The 18,924-nt window shown below is 40.7% G+C and overlaps 1 protein-coding gene and 1 long non-coding RNA gene across 3 annotated transcripts in view; both read right to left on the bottom strand.

Moving 5' to 3' along the window:
• LOC146653000 (uncharacterized) overlaps positions 1-18,303 on the bottom strand; it is a 197,819-nt gene extending 179,516 nt beyond the window's left edge. Inside the window, exons 1-9 of one of the 2 annotated variants that reach the window (XM_085381133.1) lie at positions 18,213-18,303; positions 17,283-17,388; positions 16,637-16,707; positions 14,528-16,556; positions 14,405-14,442; positions 14,206-14,341; positions 14,087-14,134; positions 11,844-11,942; positions 9,760-10,551 (exon numbers count right to left, since the gene is read on the bottom strand). In XM_085381133.1, the coding sequence (XP_085237259.1) occupies positions 10,316-10,551; positions 11,844-11,942; positions 14,087-14,134; positions 14,206-14,341; positions 14,405-14,442; positions 14,528-16,556; positions 16,637-16,707; positions 17,283-17,388; positions 18,213-18,275 (2,826 nt within the window). In that variant the 5' untranslated portion in view covers positions 18,276-18,303 and the 3' untranslated portion in view covers positions 9,760-10,315. Of the gene's footprint in view, positions 1-9,759; positions 10,552-11,843; positions 11,943-14,086; positions 14,135-14,205; positions 14,443-14,527; positions 16,557-16,636; positions 16,708-17,282; positions 17,389-18,212 lie in introns of both variants that reach the window. The other variant, XM_085381132.1, reaches the window with a different exon arrangement.
• The window catches only part of LOC146652998 (uncharacterized), a 242,880-nt gene that overhangs the window by 213,340 nt on the left and 10,616 nt on the right, over positions 1-18,924 (bottom strand). The gene's annotated exons all lie outside the window — the stretch shown is intronic.

Raw genomic sequence — 18,924 nt, 5'->3', positions numbered from 1 at the left:
CTTCTCTTTCTATGAACAATTTACAGATTTCTTTGTGAAGCAATTTATTTCTGACTTTATACATTATTTGCGCTGTTTTAAGCTTCACCAAGTCTTGGAATTTAATAGCTTGCATTTTGACAAAGAGTGCATTTGTATGGTCCCTGTACCCTACATTATTTATTAATCTAATGGCCCTTTTCTGTATTATAGTTATTGTTTGTGTGTTACTTTTGTATGTGTTTCCCCAGACCTCTACACAGTAGCTCATATATGGCAGTAGTAAAGCACAGTATAAAATGTGCAGTGCTTTCTGATCCAACATATGCTTTGCTTTTCGCAGGACGGCAATGCCCCGTGCCAATTTCCCCCGAACATAAGTAATGTGTGGCTTCCAACAGAGCTTGTGGTCAATGATCACCCCAAGAAATTTTATTTCATTTACTCTTTCTAAATATACATTGTCAACACATATTTCTACTTCGATGTTTTTCTTTTGGTTTCCAAACAACATAAATTTGGTTTTATCGAGATTCAATGATAATTTATTTATATCAAACCACTTCTTTAATATCGTTAATTCCTGTGTGATCATTTCCAAAACCTGTGGCAATTCCCCACCTGCACACAGTATATTTGTGTCATCTGCAAATATTACAAACTTTAAAATCTCCGATACTCTGCAGATATCATTTAAGTACATAATAAACATTTTTGGACCCAGTACTGAACCTTGAGGTACTCCACAAGCTATATCCATCAAATTAGATTTATATTCATTTATTTGTACATATTGTTGCCTATTCCCTACATAGCTTTTTAACCATTCCAAAACCACTCCCCTAAACCCGTACTTTTCCAGTTTTTTTAATAGAATTTCATGATTAACAGTATCAAACGCCTTCTTTAGATCTAAGAAAACTCCGAGCGCATACCTCTTATTATCCATACATTCCGTTATCTTTTCCATTAAATCTATCAGTGCCAAAGCTGTTGATCTGTTGTTTCTGAACCCATACTGACTATCTGTCATTAATTCATATTTTTCCACAAAACTGTCAAATCTTTTTATGAAGAGTTTTTCCAGTATCTTAGAGAACTGGGAGAGTATTGACACTGGTCTATAGTTTGTAAAATTATGTCTTTCACCGGTTTTGTAAATGGGAATAACTTTAGCAACTTTCATTTTTTGTGGAAAAACTCCTTTTTGAAACGACAAGTTGAATATATATTTTAATGGTTTTACGATACCATCAATAACTGTCTTTACCGTTACCATATCAATATCATTCCAGTCTGTACTGGTTTTGTTCTTAAGTCCTCTAACCATGTCATAAATCTCTTTCTCTTCCACTGCTCTTAAAAACATTGAGCTACTATTCCTTTCAATATTTTCACCAGTGTCCCTTTCTATTCCATCAACCTTTATTTCTTCTGCCAGTTTTGGCCCTATGTTTACGAAGAATTCATTAAAGCCATTTACTATCTCCTCCATGTTATTAATACTTCTTGTCCCTTCTATAAAGTACCCAGGGTAATCATTATTTCTTGATTCATTTTTGATTATTCTGTTTAATACATTCCATATATCTCTTGTGTTATCTTTATTGTGTTCTAACCTTTTAATGTAATACTCTCTTTTACAGGATCTCATTATATTAGTTAATTTATTTTTGTAAGTTTTATACTTCATTTCAGTTTCTATTGTTCTCTTTTTTATGAATTCTCGATATAAGGTATTCTTTTTTTTGCTGGCATTTTGTAGTCCTTTTGTCATCCATGGTCTTCCTGCATAGTTGTGTTTCCTATTGATTTCAATTACTGGGCAGTTTTTATCAAGTAATGTGTTAAATGTTCTTAAAAATCCTTCGTAAGCTTTATTAACTTCTGTTTGTTCATACACAATATTCCAATCTTGCTTTAAAAGTTCATTTCTAAGACAATTTAAGGTCTTCTCTGTTCTTATTCTTTTGTAAATAATCTTATGTCCATCGTTGTTCACTTTATAATGGCAATTATACGATGCAAAGACTGGTAAATGGTCACTTATATCATTGATTAACAGCCCACTTTTTATCTTTCCTTCTATTATATTTGTAAATATATTATCTAATAGAGTTGCACAATGAGATGTTATTCTGGTCGGTCTTGTTATCAGTGGAAATAAACCTATGCTGTACATGGAATCAATAAATTCTTCTGTACTCTTATTATGATTTGGATTCAATAAGTCAATATTAAAGTCCCCACAAATAAACATTCTTTTCTGATTTATATTTGTAAATAAGTCCTCCATATTATCCTTAAATATCTCAATCTTAGATCCTGGTGTTCTATATATACAACTGACAATTAGGTTTTTCCTTTTTTCTATAATTATTTCCACTGATAAACATTCCATCACTCCATCAATAACAGTTGTCATTCTTCCCATTCTTTTGTACTTTAGGTTTTTATCAATGTAAAGTGCCACCCCACCTCCTTTCTTGTTGATCCTGTCTACATGAAGGAATTCATATCCATTTATTTTAAAGTCTTCTTCTTTTCCAGGAGTTATCCAGGTCTCCGATATGGCTATCACATTGAATGGCTGTTCAAACTGTGTTATGTAGTCTTTGATGGATTGAAAGTTTGCATATAAGCTTCGACTATTAAAGTGAACCATTGTTATACCCTGTTCTACCTTGAATTCCTTTTTAAGTTGCTCATTTGTATAATAATTGCATTCATTTGTCTTATTGTTAAAGAAATTACAATCAGGATCTATGTTGCTGTCATACATCAATGTCTTATTTTCAATATCTATATGAGTTGTTAGTTGAAAATTGTCAGACATCTGCGTTGGTTGTGCACTTGGACGGTCACATCATATTTAGCACTGCTTTGCATTTATCGGTTATATTTTTCTAGTTCCGTCATCTCTTTGATGACTAGAACCTTAGCCTGCTCTGGTGTTCCATTTAACTTAATGAATATTTTACAGTCTGACGTCCAAGTTGACTGTATTTTCTTCTGTTTTCTTAATATTCTTGCTTGTCTTGCAATGTCTGCATTTTTCTTGATTAGGTGTTCATTTAAATAAACATTTGTACCTTTTAGCTTTCTTCCTTGCTTGAGCAGTTCTTTTTTCTGTTTTCTATTAACAAAACGAATGATAATGGCAGGTATTTGATTTTTTCTCGGAAGAGGATGGCATCCCTCAATATTTTTACTGTCCATTTCTATACCTTTGTGTAAACGACCACGGCAGACCCAGTGGCATTTTGATGCTTTTTATTAAAGCTTTGACGGTTGCTGTCCACAGTACTCACAGAGCTGCAGCTCTCCCGCTGCCCGCTCAACACTATCACAACCCCCAACCACAGGACCCAGTACAATATTTAATTCGGCGGGGCGTGATTGCGGATGCCGTGCAGGTGCGTCCGCCTCCTCTGCACGGCACCGCAGGCCACGCCCCGCCACATACCCCCATCGCCCGACTGAGGCCGGGGAACCATCCGGCCGAACGTACTCCCCCCCACCGCGAGCGGGAGAGGGGATCAGCCCGGACCGTCGGCGCCCCCGGGCCCTGGCCAAGCGACGGGGAGTTGTGAGTTCAGGTGGCCGCCTGCGAACCCAGCAGCGTCGGCGAAGCTGGTCCGGAGGTCGGCCGCGTGGCAGGTGGACGCAGCGCTGTTGGTACGGTCGTGCGCCCCAGCTCGCAGGCGGCTGGGCAGATGTCCGGCAGGCACCGGCCTCTGGTGGAGGTGAGGCCGCTCTGCTCACCCCGCTAACCTCGGGCTTCGGTGGCGCGGACTCCCCTAGCACGGGCACCACCGACTTATCCCGCGGCTTCTCCGCCCCTCCCGGTGGGAGCAGCTCCCCTCGCTGCGCCTCCGGCGCTCCCTCTACCGGCTGGAGCGGCTCCTCGGGCGCCGCCTCCACTGTTGTCTCTCCCGGCTGGAGCGGCTCCTCGGGCGCCGCCATCGCCGCTGTCTCTCCCGGCTGGAGCGGCTCCTCGGGCGCCGCCATCGCCGCTGTCTCTCCCGGCTGGAGCGGCTCCTCGGGCGCCGCCTCCACCGCTGCCAGCTCCGCCGCCTTCTTCCGGGGCGCAGGAACGGGCACCGGGCCCTGCAGAGCCCCAGCGGCTCCCACGCGAGGTGTGGGGACAGGCGCTGTGGCAGGCTGCGTGCTAGTTGGTCGCAACCCGGGGGCCGGCACGGGCGCCTGCACGGACTGGATCTCCTCCACTCCAGCGCCTTTGGGAAGCGCCGGTGGGGGTGGCGGCGGTGTCGGGCAGGACCGGATCAGCGCCGCCAGATTCTCCATCCTCTGCAGGTGGCGTTCGGTCTGGTCCTGCAGCTCTTCCTGCCTGCGGCGCCACACCGCCGCCTGCTCCTGCTGCGTGGCCGCCAGCTCGGCCACCATTCTCGCCAGCTCCTCCCTCTGCTGGCCCACTCCTGGATCTGCCGTGCCTCCCGTCCTGGGTTTCGGCACCACTGTAAACGACCACGGCAGACCCAGTGGCATTTTGATGCTTTTTATTAAAGCTTTGACGGTTGCTGTCCACAGTACTCACAGAGCTGCAGCTCTCCCGCTGCCCGCTCAACACTATCACAACCCCCAACCACAGGACCCAGTACAATATTTAATTCGGCGGGGCGTGATTGCGGATGCCGTGCAGGTGCGTCCGCCTCCTCTGCACGGCACCGCAGGCCACGCCCCGCCACACTTTGCTTTTAAAGAAGGCCATTACCTGCTCTTCCAAAGAGCGTAGCTCTTGCTCGGGTGGCTCCCCTCTCTCTGCTGCTGCTACCCGTGCGTATGTCTGATGCTTGGTTTCCAGTCCTGTCACTATCACATCATTTACTCTTGAATATTGTTCCAGATCTGACACCCGTCCTTCCAGCATAGCAATCTTCTTGTCCTTTTCCTCGCTCTGCCTTCTTAGTTCTTTAATATCATCCATTAAATTGAGTATCAGTTTTTGTTGTTTTGAAATTGTTGTTATTTCTTCAGACATAAAGTTTAGGGATTTCTTTATGTCCTCCAGTTCCTCCTCATTAACGTTGCTCCTCTTAGGCGGCATCTTAACGCTCCTGGGCCTGGTGGAGCAGGAGGATCCTGGGCCTAGTGGCTGCTGGAAGAGCCTGGGCCTGGTGGCTGCTGGAGGATCCTGGGCCTGGTGGAGCAGGAGGATCCTGGGCCTAGTGGCTGCTGGAAGAGCCTGGGCCTGGTGGCTGCTGGAGGATCCTGGGCCTGGTGGAGCAGGAGGATCCTGGGCCTAGTGGCTGCTGGAAGAGCCTGGGCCTGGTGGCTGCTGGAAGAGCCTGGGCCTGGTGGCTGCTGCAGGATCCTTTTTGACAGGAATTGTTGTCCTTGCTCTGAGTGCAGCCCATTCCTCCTCCTCCGAGCTCCGCAGTCCCGTTAAAGCCGCTGATCTCCTGCTCCTTCTTCTGCTTCTCTGTTGACAACTTTCAAACACTCCGGAAAAAGTCGCATGAACGCACCGCTACAGCAGCCGGCTAGGAGGGCTAGGAGGGCTAGGAGGGCATTCAATCCAAGCAATTCAAATTCGAATTTAACTTATTCAAATTCAGTTTCTGATGGCACAGATTTCTGCCCATAGACAAGTCTCAGACCAGAAAAAACTAAATACAAGGATTACATTTTAGTTCATTTGTACTTACAAAGCACTTGTCTAACTCACTCTCTGAGGAATCAATTCTCTGTTTTAAACAACATTCCACACTTTATTCTGTGTCTTTAAAGCTACCACATACTAACACTCACACTTCAGTAGATGAGCTGGGTGAAACCTCAGCATGCAGCCTGGAAGAGCCTGGGATTGGGCCACTGATTCTCTGATTAGCTGAACCACTTTGTCTCGTGTGCCAAGAGAGTAGAATGACTTAGCTGGTAGTTAACAGATTGTGTGCCCAACTGCAAAGAAACAGCTTGTGTGTTTGGTTATGTTTGTTGATCTGTTTGCTCCGCTCGTGTAGCATGAGATTTCCAGTGGTGATATTGACTCTTCATGACTGAAAGCCTTCTGTTAATTTCAGTAAATGAATGAGATCTTGCTGGTTTCTCTGCCCAGATATTTGCAGCGTTGTGGGTAAAATGACCTCTTCAAGTGTCTGTGCAAGTGGAAAACATGAGACTTTATTTAATTTTACATACATTCTCACACACATACATACTAGGGGTGCAACAATACTCGTATCGATATTGAACCGTTCGATACAGTGCTTTCGGTTCGGTACGCATATGTATTGAATAATACAAAATTTTTAATTTATTTTATCAACTTTTCTTCTGACGATGCTGTCTTTGTTGAGAGCTCAGTGGATCTGCATTCTACTACTCCGCCTAGGCTGCATTGTCGAACGCAGATCCACTGAGAGCAGCGCAAGCTAGCAAGACAGAAGCTAAGCTCGTTGAAACATGGCAAACCTTGAACCTCCCCCACCCTCATTCAGATCTGGCCTTTGGAAATATTTTAGTCTTCATGTGAAGTATGACCCTGAAGGTAAGCGCGTCATGGACAAAAGGAAAACAGTATGTTGGATGTGCCACGCAATGCTCAATTACATGGGTGGGAACTACTGGGTTAGCGCAGTTTGCTCGTTAACGTGTTGACGCCGTCCAGCCCCACGCTCAGGGCGATCCGCGGTAGCTCGTTAACGGAGATTTGCCGTGTTGTGGCGTTAACGTCATTTCAGATTAACGCTGACAGCACTAGTGGGAACACAATGAATATGACTGCACATTTACGCCAACATCATCCTAGTGCAAAGACAAGTGGAAGTAGACAAAAACAACAAGCACGCATGCTACAAACTTTACCCGAGTCATTTAGACAGCCGTTAGCACGTGATTCTCCTTATGGGGACCTGATATGTTTAATATGCTGGTGAGAATATAGCCCAGAAGAAGCGTATAGTATAGCTTTTATTTTGGAAAGAGACATTTCTCTGTAATAAACTCTCTTTTCCAAAGATGATTTCTCAATCAGATAGATTTATTATTGCATCCCTTTGTTGTTTCAGCAACATTAAATTTAATAACTGTACGTTTGAGTTAAAAATATATAATTTTAATAAGTGACGAATTAAAAAAGCATGAACATCTTTTTGTATCGAAAAAATATCGAACCGTGACACCAAAGTATCGAACCGAACCGAACAGTGAATTTTGTGTATCGTTGCACCCCTAATATATACATACTCACACACACATTCATTCATACACTCACACACACACACACACACACACACACACACACACACACACACACATACATTCTCTCACACACACACACATTCTCTCACACACACACACACACACACATTCTCTCTCACACACACACACACACATACATTCTCTCTCACACACACATACATTCTCACACACACACACACACACATACATTCTCACACACACATACATTCTCACACACACACATACTTTCTCACACACATACATACATCTGTAACAAATAATCTGAAATGTGAAAGTTATCTGTTAAGCCTGTAAATTTTCCACATTGTTTACTGAGCATGTGCGATATATACTTTCAACAGTTTACATAAGATATAGATTTGACTTGATATATGTCATGGTTCTGGGTCCGTTGGACCCAGTATTTTGAGTTTATTATATTTCGGTTTACAGTTTTTTACAGACGCTAGGACACATTTCCCAATACTTAGGTCACTTTTGCAAAACATTTCACACAATCCTCCTAACTGACCGTCAGCTTGGCAAAGCAGTTAATTTCACATTCAAAATGCACTACAACTACCGAAACACTTCATTCAGGTCTCAAATAAACTCATTCTTCCAGAACACTAGCAAAGGTTGACAGCCGACAAACACACTTTGTCACCCACAAAACAATGACCTAAAAAACACTAACAACATGTAGCATTACACAGTGTTTTCTTGTGTAAAACAAGGACACATCTCTGTTTATAATTTCAATATATGTTACTGGAATGAATCAGACATCATGCAGAATTCGTTAATATTTGTTTATGTATTTTTATTTTTTTGCACTAAGTAATCCCAAAATACAAGAATTTGTATACACACCATCCACTGATACACATACAATAGTAATGCTAATCTACTCGGTCTTCTCCATTTGGCCACAGGTTCTCATCCACATCACATCTTATGTCATCTAGGGCAATACACCTAGGAAAGAATCTTCTGGCCTGCCAGAATTGAAGGAGTTGAAAAATTGAAGGAGTAACACCTGTGTAGATGTTCATCTACAATGAGAATAAGCTGTGGCTGGTTAAACTGCATTTTTAGATTTAAAATATGTTTCAATAAAATATTGCTGTTGGATTTTGCTGTCTTTTCAAGTTTTGCATTGTGTTATTGTTTTGGCCATAAGTTTAACAGTTTTGAAAACAGTATGTAAGCACATGCAAAATGTCCTGTCTGTACAAAGATTTTTGGCAGTTGTTGTGTCTGAGTGAGAAAATAATTCATGAAATTTGAGAGATGTAGTCATTGAATGCATTTTGTGCCAAAACAATGATAAGTGATCCTCAGTTTAGCCCACATAGACTTCTGTTGTGCTCACTGTGTGAGGAGTTTTGCAAACGTGACCTAAGTATTGAGAAATGTGTCCTAGCATCTGTAAAAAACTGTAATTCTGCTTCATGGATTGTTTTCTTATTCTCGTAGTGATGATGATTATTATTAGTTTCTTGTTTCTGTTTATCCGTGCTTAAGGATTTATTTTCAGTTATATCTCACGTTTAGTTTAGTTCAGGTTCCATGTGTCATTCTCTGTCTGTCTGTCTCTCAGTGTAAAGTCTGCGTGCTTGTTTAGAAATTCATGTTTCCTGTCTTATTGTGAAAGTCTTTGTCTTATGTTAGTGTGTGCAGCTTAGCTCCCCCGTCTCGTTAGCCCTGATCTCCCCCAGCTGTGTCTCCCTTCTGTTGCCCATTCTCTCATTACTACCCTGTGTATTTAAGTCCTGTGTTTTCCCATGCTCGGTGTCGCGTCGTACCATCAGATTGTGCATGTGTGTTTCTATTCTCCATATTCAGTGTTCACGTCATGTTTTGTTTTCGTACCAGCAATAAAGCTGAGGTTTTTGAGTTTCAAGTTAGTGTCTGAGTCCTTCGTTTGGATCCTCCTCTCCGCCTGCCCGCACACAGAGCCATGACAATATACGCTTATACACACCTTTTTCTTTATCACATTTCTTTATCATTTTTGTTTTTGCTGGGTGAAAAGTTGTTGAATTTTTTTCTCAAAGATATTTCTATTGAATTGAAGCAACAAAGCCAAACAGATACACACAGAATTGTTAAACAACAAACAAGTAAGTTTCACAGTGACTGTTTGAACTGAAATACTAGAATACAGATTAATGACACACTCACATGTCTTATAATTGCTTTTATCAGTTTAGTCAAAGGAGCTTGCAAAGAAAAGCGTCTGGACTTCTTTAAGTTGCTTGAAGACGTTTCACCTCTCATCCGAGAAGCTTCTTCAGTTAGAACTGAAGAAGCTTCTCAAGCTCCTTTGACTACGATGACCTGGATGACTGAGAACCTTCACAGACATATTTTATCAGTTTACCCACTACCCATACCACTCAGTACCCCTATCCCTCAGGCCATGTAGGAAAACAAGCAAACAAACAAACAAAGCAAGAAAAAAAAAAAGAAACAAAACAATAGAAACAACACACACACACACACACACACACACACACACACACACACACACACCCAATTCACCTTTACCAGTATGTGTGTGTGTGTAAGGACAATTTTTTCAAACAAGATTTTTGCAACACTAAACGGACCCCCCTTTCCGCTTGTGCTAGATAGATGAAGTGCATCTTTAAAAATCCCATTTGAGTTGTACAACACAAATCTCACTTCAAAATTGTGAAAAACACACCAGAACTCAAAATATAAGAACCTGACAACATGGTGTAATAAGAGGACAACACTAATTAGGTAACTTGGCTCCTCCCCCTGACATGAACAGTAATTGTCAGGGCTAACTTTATTAACAGGACAAAGGCCATACACATACACAAACATGTATTTTGTGTGTATTAAAAGGGCAACAGGTGAATAAAAGGAACAAATTGAGTGCATTTTACAAAAACAGGATTGTTTTGTTAACAGAAATGAAAATAACTGGCAATATAAAATTATATGTCCTCTTAGATCAGATGCACTAAAACAGTGTCAACAAAATGAATTTACCAATCTTCTAATAGTAAAATTCTAAAATAAATAAATGAGAAACCAAAACATACAAAATATCTTTTGTAACTCCTCCAAGAAGTACTTTGGAGTTATGTAGACTCCTCTACATAGGATTTTCTTTTTTCTTCAACGACACGCCCCGATTCCTCACAAAATCTCTGATGTTTTGAATAGAACGACCAGCCAGAGCAGGATCTTCTGCAGTTTTGCATTGCTGGCATTCGATAATAGTGGCCAGTTTTCCTTTTTTGATATGTTCGCCAAAATACTTCATTATCGCAGCAACCTCCGTGGGAGACCAAGGATGCTTTTTGACCCTCCTTGCATTTTCCAGAGAAGCTAGAAGCAGAAAAAAATAAATGTAAACAAACTACTTTTTAAACAATTTTTAAATTAAAGGGGACGTATTATGCTCAATTGTGTGAGTTGACATGGTTGTAGGATGCAAAAATATAATGGCGATAATCGGCTTCCTTCAAATAAGCTGAAGAATTGAGTTCTGCACACACTAGTTTTACAGCCCTGCTAAGAACAGTTAGTGTTTAGTCTACACAGCCCAAAGACGGCCTTTGCATTGTCCACGAGGACAGGTGCTGAGGCTGTGATTATGCTGGATTGTGCAAAATACACTACCTGGGACCTAAAAGAGCTCCTTTTTTAGTTGTTGAAAACCTACACTTAAGGAGTCGGGAGGCAATTCATAACCAAATATACATACAAAAGCAACAAAAAAAAGTGGGTTTTGCATAATATGTCCCCTTTAAGGTGAATTTGTTGTAACAGTGTTTCTTTGGTATAAATCCTGTAATGCTGACTGTTTAAATACTTATTACAATGGATGAATACATTTATTTAAATGTAAAATTCTGAAAGGTAGCCCACATTAAGTCAGAATTCCAATAAATAGCTATGGCAAATCACTATGGATGGAGAGCATTTTATTCCACACACCGTTATACAACAAAAAACATGTATAGCATGATATTGTAATAATTTGAAATGTATAACATATACTCAAACATTTCATATATAACTGTCTGACTCAAATGTTTATTTAAAAACAAGGGTGGACCCTGCCTGACCATGAGGTGGGCCTTCAGGTTTTTTCAGTGAACATAATTTTCTTCAAGACGTTCAGGTTACAGCCCACAATTAGCCAAACCAGCCCAAATTTTCCAATATTATCCAGATTCTGCCTATGGGAATAAGATGATGTTCAGAGTATGGAGATAATGTAGAAGCCCAATGGTTGAGGAATCCTCAAAATTAAAAACCCAAATCATAATATGTTCTCATTGCTTTGTTTATTAATTGTTTTGGTGCATTGCTGTTTTGACAATGATAAGTATTTAAATGTATTACAGATTAAAACAGGCATAGGGAAAGTAATTTAAACATTTATCCCATTACTTAATACAAGGTATTGTTCCACATTGAATGTGATTTATGTTTTACCTTACCAAGTAGGTTAATATAATTGTCTAACCAAGTTGTAGAATTATGGTACGGTCCCTGGCAGAAAGATGAGCATAGTCACCATACTGGCTTGGGTGGTGTGGATAACTGGGTTCAAAAATGCATGAAGTTTACATTTGTGCTTAAGTGACTTTTGTATGCATGTCACCATTTACCAGATTGTTTATTTGTTTTCTTCTTACTGCTTGGCTTCATCTCCTTGTTTAGTATTCTGTTGGGTTCAATGACCTTACCCGCTCCATTTTTACTTTGTGCTGAAAAACAAAACAAAACAGTAAGCATATATTTGTTGTATTAAATCTCTTATAATGTAATGTCAAATGCTCCTGAATGTGGTCAAGCAACTAATGGACCTTGAAATCTTGAATATGGTTTCTAAGATAAATCCAGAGTCGCAACTATGACTTTTAGTTTAAGGTGACACATGTGAATGTGGAATATGGCTAGAGCTATTACAGCTGATATTAAAAGATACAAGGCTGAATTTTTCTCCAAACAAGACTCCGGTGTAGTGATGGGATTTCCGGCTCTTTTTAGAGATCCGGCTCTCTCGGCTCGGCTCACTAAAAAGAGCCGGCTCTTTCGGCTCCCGAACCGGCTCTTCAGGTTATTTTGTTGCTTTCATTCATTTATTATTAACAACAATATAAAATTATGCACAAAATGAATTACTAATGTTTAAAAACGTGTTTTCTATGTATATATGTTCATTATATAAATCTGCTTTTATTTATTCACTCCACATAAAATTTAAAAAATAAATTATAAAATACAAAAACCTACCATTTACAATTTAACTTTTAAAATTTAAACTTTAAATTTAAAAATACCAAGTGCCCAGTGCTCAGCTCAGTGGGTAGACACACTGGCAGCTTCACTTATATCACACTTAATTCACTGTGTTTTATCTTCCCATCGCACTGATGAGTGGACAGTTTTCAGGTGCCCGTGCACCGGCTCTATATGATATCCTTTTCTTGCAGACTCTACACTCTGCCTATGTATTGTCAGTAAAATTTAAATGGTTCTAGATTTTGCTTCTTTTCTTGGTGTCACTCATTTTCTTTACTCCACCTTTCTAATGTGACGACATTGTCTCTTGTTGTTGCTCCCGGCTCTCTTTCTCTCTCTCTCCCTGCTGCTCTTTTCGTGTGCTACTGCTGTTGCGAGTGTAACTACCGCCCCTAGCTCCTCCCTCTGCTCAGAGGCGGGAGGGGTGCAAACGCAAGGCTCTGTTTGCGCCCCTCCCGTCTCTACTCAGCGCAAACACAAGGCTGACGTGCAGCGAAAAAAGTGAGAGAGAGGGCAAGAGAAAGTAAAAAAAAAAATCCACGGCTCCCAATAAGGAGCCGGCTCGCATCGTTCACTTCAAAGAACCAGCTCTAAGAGCCATTTCGTTCGCGAACGACCCATCACTACTCCGGTGACTGGTCAACTTTCCACTCACCACTGATTTACTGTAGAAAGAGGATGAGAGCGTAGAGGGAATACTTCAGAAGCGCAAACCAGGTAAATAAAGAGTAGTAGATCAGCCCTCCACACACCAACTATTTTCATCTCTCTTGATTAATCTCATCTCCTTCTGTCTCCTGCAGGGCAGCTTCCTTTCTAACATCCTTCAACAAACCTTCCTCACTGTCCCTTGTTTGCACATGCCCAACACAACCTCAACCTGGCCAATGTAGAACAATGTAGACATTTTTTCCAACATGTGCAGTCCCAATGATATTGTTCTTCCTAATCCTATCCATTCTCTCCACCCTCAAAAAGAATCCCAGCATCTTTGCTTTCCCCAAACTCACCTCCAAGAACTGCAATCTATTAAGAACTCTGCTGCCCCCTTACTCTACTGCACTCACTCTAGAGACTATATCACCACATCCTAAAAAGAACATTACTGGCTGCACACTGACTATAGTATTGAGTGCAAACTCCTAATCAACTTTTAAGCCTTCAACAACCTCGCCCCCGCCACCCTGAGGGATTGTCTTTACTGTCACTCTCCCACAACACTGCTAACACTAACCTCCTTACCCCCATCATCAAAATCATAAATCTGAGGGTACAATCCTTTGCCACTGCTAATTGCACCCTCTGGAACTTCCTCTGCTCATTAGATTCTCTCTAGAACTTTAAATCACAGCTCAAAATCACCTGTTCAAACTAGCATTTCCTACCTGACCATCCTCCAAAACTGACCTTTCTATTCTGTTGAGCTGGTCTTTAGAAAGATCCTTGACTTTCTTTAAATTACCATTTGGACAAAGGTAACAATCACTGGAAAAATGATAGTAATGAATTATCTTTTTTTTTTTACATAAAGATAGCAAAGATAGCAAAAGTGTCTAGGAAGTAGTTACAAAGGTAAAAGCTTCAATAAATGATGACAAACACATACCTGGAGGTTCCTTGACAACTTTCTTCATCATTCTAGTATCTATAGAATCTGTAATAAAGTCTATTAGTCATGTGATTTCATAAATTGAACAAAGTTGAGACTAATCACATTGTACTTACCAATCTGTGGATATACAAGATTTCCTTCATTGACCTCACGCTCCGCTCCGACCTCCTCACGCTCCGCTCCGACCTCCTCACGCTCCGCTCCGACCTCCTCACGCTCCGCTCCGACCTCCTCACGCTCCGCTCCGACCTCCTCACGCTCCGCTCCGACCTCCTCACGCTCCGCTCCGACCTCCTCACGCTCCGCTCCGACCTCACTTTCTTCACTTGAATCTGTCAACTGTAGGTTATCTAACAAAATAAAAGATTGTCTTAATGAATTATAAGGTTATAGTGCAGGAAACGTGTATAATTCTTAACCTTAACACCACTTTACCTTCGATTTCAATCTCTTCAAGTGTTTTGCCTTGAAGGCTTTTGAGAGACCCTTTCTCCATGGCAATCAGTAGTTTGGATATTTTGGCAAGCTGGGTAGTAGCCTCTGGAAGTCTATAATATTCGCGATGAACACGAATATCATGACCTAGGAAGTTGGCAACTTGGTCTAACTCGTGATTCTTGAGGTTTAAGATCTGAGACAAAGTTGCGACATGTTTGCGCAACTGCGTTGAACGTAGGTGTTCAGGGTTTTCAGCCCCACATTCAGTCGCATAAATCCTCAAACAGTCCTGTCCTCTGTAGGGAGTCAGACAATGAGGTCTGGCAAACAGGAATATGTTTTCTGCCAGAACACCACAGTCTTGTCTTTTCTCTGTCAGCCGTGTTATGGCATTCACCATGTCTGGTGAAAGTAGCACTGCAACCTTGCGTCCTCGTTTACCCCTCAATGCTACACGACTGAAGTGTTGACAAAGGTAAAGTTCAAATTTTGTCAGTCCAATTGCAACATCCTTGTGCAGGGTACTAGTGTCTCTCTCCTGGAAGCCATTCAGTGTCATCTTTGAAATTTCTCCCCCTCTTCTCCTGTTAAATAGTATTACATTTGCCATGGTAGCTTTACAAAGTTCACTGTATGATTTTGGTGAACTATGCTCTTCCAAGTCCTTCAGTGCTTGTTCTGTAGTCTTCTCCAGATGTCTATGAAGACGCTGAACATCTTCTGTGAAAGGAAGTGTGGAAGGCTTGTTGAAGTGCCGCTCGTTTAGTGTGGTTAATGCAGTATGGGAGATGAGTTCTGACCACTTTGTAGCATAAAGGGTTTTGAAACTCTGGGTTGACTTTATCAGTGCACTGTCTTCTGCCATCAGTGCTCTGCAATGTATAATATCACAGACTTTCTGCAGTGAGTGTCCCAACTTTAAAGCAAGGCTTGGAGTCGAGTAGCAGTTCTTTTCTTCATCATACCCACACACCTTCTTAACAGCTTTGATAACCACATTGAAATTTGCAGGTCTTACAGCATCCTCAAAAGTGTGTATTGAGCATTCTTTCCGAAGTGTGAGCAGAAGTCTTCCACATTCTCGGAGTGTCTGGCGAATGTAGTCAAATTTGGTGGGATCTTTCCCATGTTTGTTAAAGAATGATTGAGCAAGCTGAAGAATAGAGAAGTCACTTCGCACAGTAGAAGTTATTTCATCATCTTTCATGACAGCTAATATCTTCCAAACACCGGGGGAAACTTGCTGACACAGAGCTGACTCACTCATACAGGCCAGGGACAAGACCTTTTTTCGTCCCCCCTCTGAATTGGCCTCCACTGGTTTTGAAGAACATTTACGAACATGTCTCCAAAGATCTCTTTTAAGATATAATGCCTCGCAATAAATGCAGTGAATATAGTCTTTTCCTTTGTAGGGTTTTTTTGATGTGCGTCTGGTTTTTAATGATCCAATCCCACTTGCGATGACCTCCGAGTTATGTCTGTGGTTTCCTTTGTTTCGCAGCTTAGAAAGCATTTTCAAACGGTCTTTGGACTTCTTGGGAAGACTTAAAACTCGAGCAACATCTGCATGTGATTTCTCATGAGTTTTTAAATGACGTGTAAACTTTGTCTGTAGTTTTCCACAAATGTAGCAGTATGTTTTGTTTCTTAGTGAGGAGGATGTTTTTAAGGAATCTTCAGCCGTAGTATTAGAGTCATCAACAATGCCTTCAGCATCAGACTTTTCTGCTGTGGCAATAACCCCTGATACGTCGAGCTGTCTTGTGCCAATTCCATCTTCAGATATTGATTCGGCATCTTCTGAAATTCTTTGTCCTACTCTCTCTAAAAAACTTTCTAGGCGAGGTCTTTTCGTTTTGCAAGCAGATTGACTGCTGGAGATCTCAGAGTTCTGTACTTGTTTGCAACTTATATTTAAAGGCTCTGATTTGTTGTCCCATGAGCTGTCTGAGTCAGCTATAGAATCTGGCACATATTCCTCTTCTGATGAAGCCCCCTCACTTGAACTATCTTCACTAAAGACCTAATAACAATCAAAAACACAAAGTAAGACTTTGTTTACCTTACATATTTTACTGAGAAGAATTCTGCAAAAACACTTACCTCTGGAAGAGGTTCAGTGAGGTTCACCTTGTGGCTAACATAACATCTTTTGTGCCAGGACTGGTAGCAAACTAGACAGAGAAAAATTAAGTTAATAAAAGAAAGGTAGTTAAAGCCGCTTTCCCCAATTTAAAAAAACAGGCTAGATGGAAGCATAAACACAGTCAAGAAGGCTCCCCCCTCCCATTGGATATTATCCATAGGCCACACCCCCTGGTGTGCTTTGCTGCTAAACAGGCCAGTGCATAGTGTGGTGGAGCCATGTTAATGTAGAATTTAAGGAGTCAGGAAAGACTGTTCTATCGTTTTTCTGGACTGAGCCATGTTATTGGCTGATGGTTTTAGACAAATGCAACAGAACCACTTCATTTTTTTTTCTTTAATCTCCAAACAACATTTATAGCTATGCTTTGTTAAAATGTTGTTATGAACATGAAAAAAAAATATGTTAAGCTAACTTGTTTTTGCAAATTGGGTATAGCAGCTTTAATAATGACATGGTAAGTAAATATGTAAAAAGTGCAGATGTAAAAGGTTCATTATGAACATATATCATATTTACTTATGGATTAGTTTTTATAGTGTTCCTTATGGATCATATTTAAGATATTCTAATGTACCCAACCTTCCATAATTAAATAATTACCTTCACATCTCACACCACTCCATTTCAGAGGCGAAAAAGGTCCTCCACATGCAAAACATTTTTCTAAACTTGACATTTCGTCAGGGACTAGATCATGATCGCAGTCCTGTTTGGTAAAAAAAAACAAAAAAAAAACAGTGTAATCAAAAACAAAATTCATACTTTTGTGATGTAAAATATCACAACCAAATAGTTGTTTTGGTTCCTCTTTAAAAAGGAGTTAAGGACGGAAGAAAAAAAAAAAAAAAAAAAAAAAAACAGGTTCAAGTGTTACTAAAACTATTAAATCAATTTTTGTAACTTTTGCAATGCAAAATTTAAAGGGAAAAATACCTGCTGTATATAGATCAATTTTCAAAACAATTTGTTCTTCTAGGTTTTATATTATGGTATATATTACAAAACCACAATGAAAAGAAAATTCATTGTGGACCCACAACACCCAAAAAAGATTAGACTTACAATTTGTTCTTTCTGAAATGAGAAGATGTGTCCAAAGTTTTGACTGGGAGTGTAAAAAAGTATAATTAAATCATGAAGTCATGAATCCATCAAGACATAACGGATGGCCTTTACACAACAATGTTACATAAATGTGCTTAGCATTAACAGGAAAGAGTTTAGCGATTGTTTCGGTTGTATTTACATGCTCCTTCCTATAGTAAGCTTCATTCTTGCTCCTTGATCAGCTGAAATTCAAATATGCGATCTAACTACATCAGAGTTCATTTCAACCAAGCCGAGAACTACGTCTTTATGCAAACCAGATTTAGGGTTGGGGTTTCATACTTCTTGTTTCAAATCTCAGTCCTCCTAATGCGTGCATCTTACTTGGTCAAGATAACCAAGGACCCACATACCTCAATACTGCCTAATAACTAGCACCTCAGTCTACAACTAAAACAATCTGACACTGAAACTCCAATTTACCTTTGTTGCGTCGTTAGGAGAGGAACTGGCTGCATTCTCATCCACAGCCTGAGATGGCACCATGTTGGATTTCTAAGGAAGAAGCATGAATAATGAATGGCAGTCTTTGGGTCTAGCCAAGATGAATACAGTCCTCCTAATGTCTGGACCTGTCCAGTTGAGTAATACACAGGACCCGTGTGTGTATGCACAATTGCCAGAGTAACTCTCATTGATCTGAATTCATTTCGAAACTCGGTCCTCCTAATGTCTGGACCTGTCCAGTTGAGTAATACACAGGACCCGTGTGTGTGGGCGCACTTGTAGGTAGAACTCAGTTGTTTATACTTCCTGTTTCAAATCCCAGTCCTCCTAATGCGTGCATCTTACTTGGTCAAGATAACCAAGGACCCACATACCTCAATACTGCCTAATAACTAGCACCTCAGTCTACAACTAAAACAATCTGACACTGAAACTCCAATTTACCTTTGTTGCGTCGTTAGGAGAGGAACTGGCTGCAATCTCATCCACAGCCTGAGATGCCACCATGTTGGATTTCTAAGGAAGAAGCATGAATAATGAATGGCAGTCTTTGGGTCTAGCCAAGATGAATACAGTCCTCCTAATGTCTGGACCTGTCCAGTTGAGTATTACACAGGACCCGTGTGTGTATGCATACTTTTCAGTATAGCCTTTATTCATTTAATACTATTTATACTTATACTGTACT

Source organism: Rhamphochromis longiceps, linkage group LG15 (assembly GCF_057381845.1).
Source record: "Rhamphochromis longiceps isolate RC_006_pf linkage group LG15, R_longiceps_female_GT1.1, whole genome shotgun sequence".
Taxonomy (NCBI): Eukaryota; Metazoa; Chordata; class Actinopteri; order Cichliformes; family Cichlidae; genus Rhamphochromis; species Rhamphochromis longiceps.
This window is presented reverse-complemented; position numbering and strand designations above follow the sequence as displayed.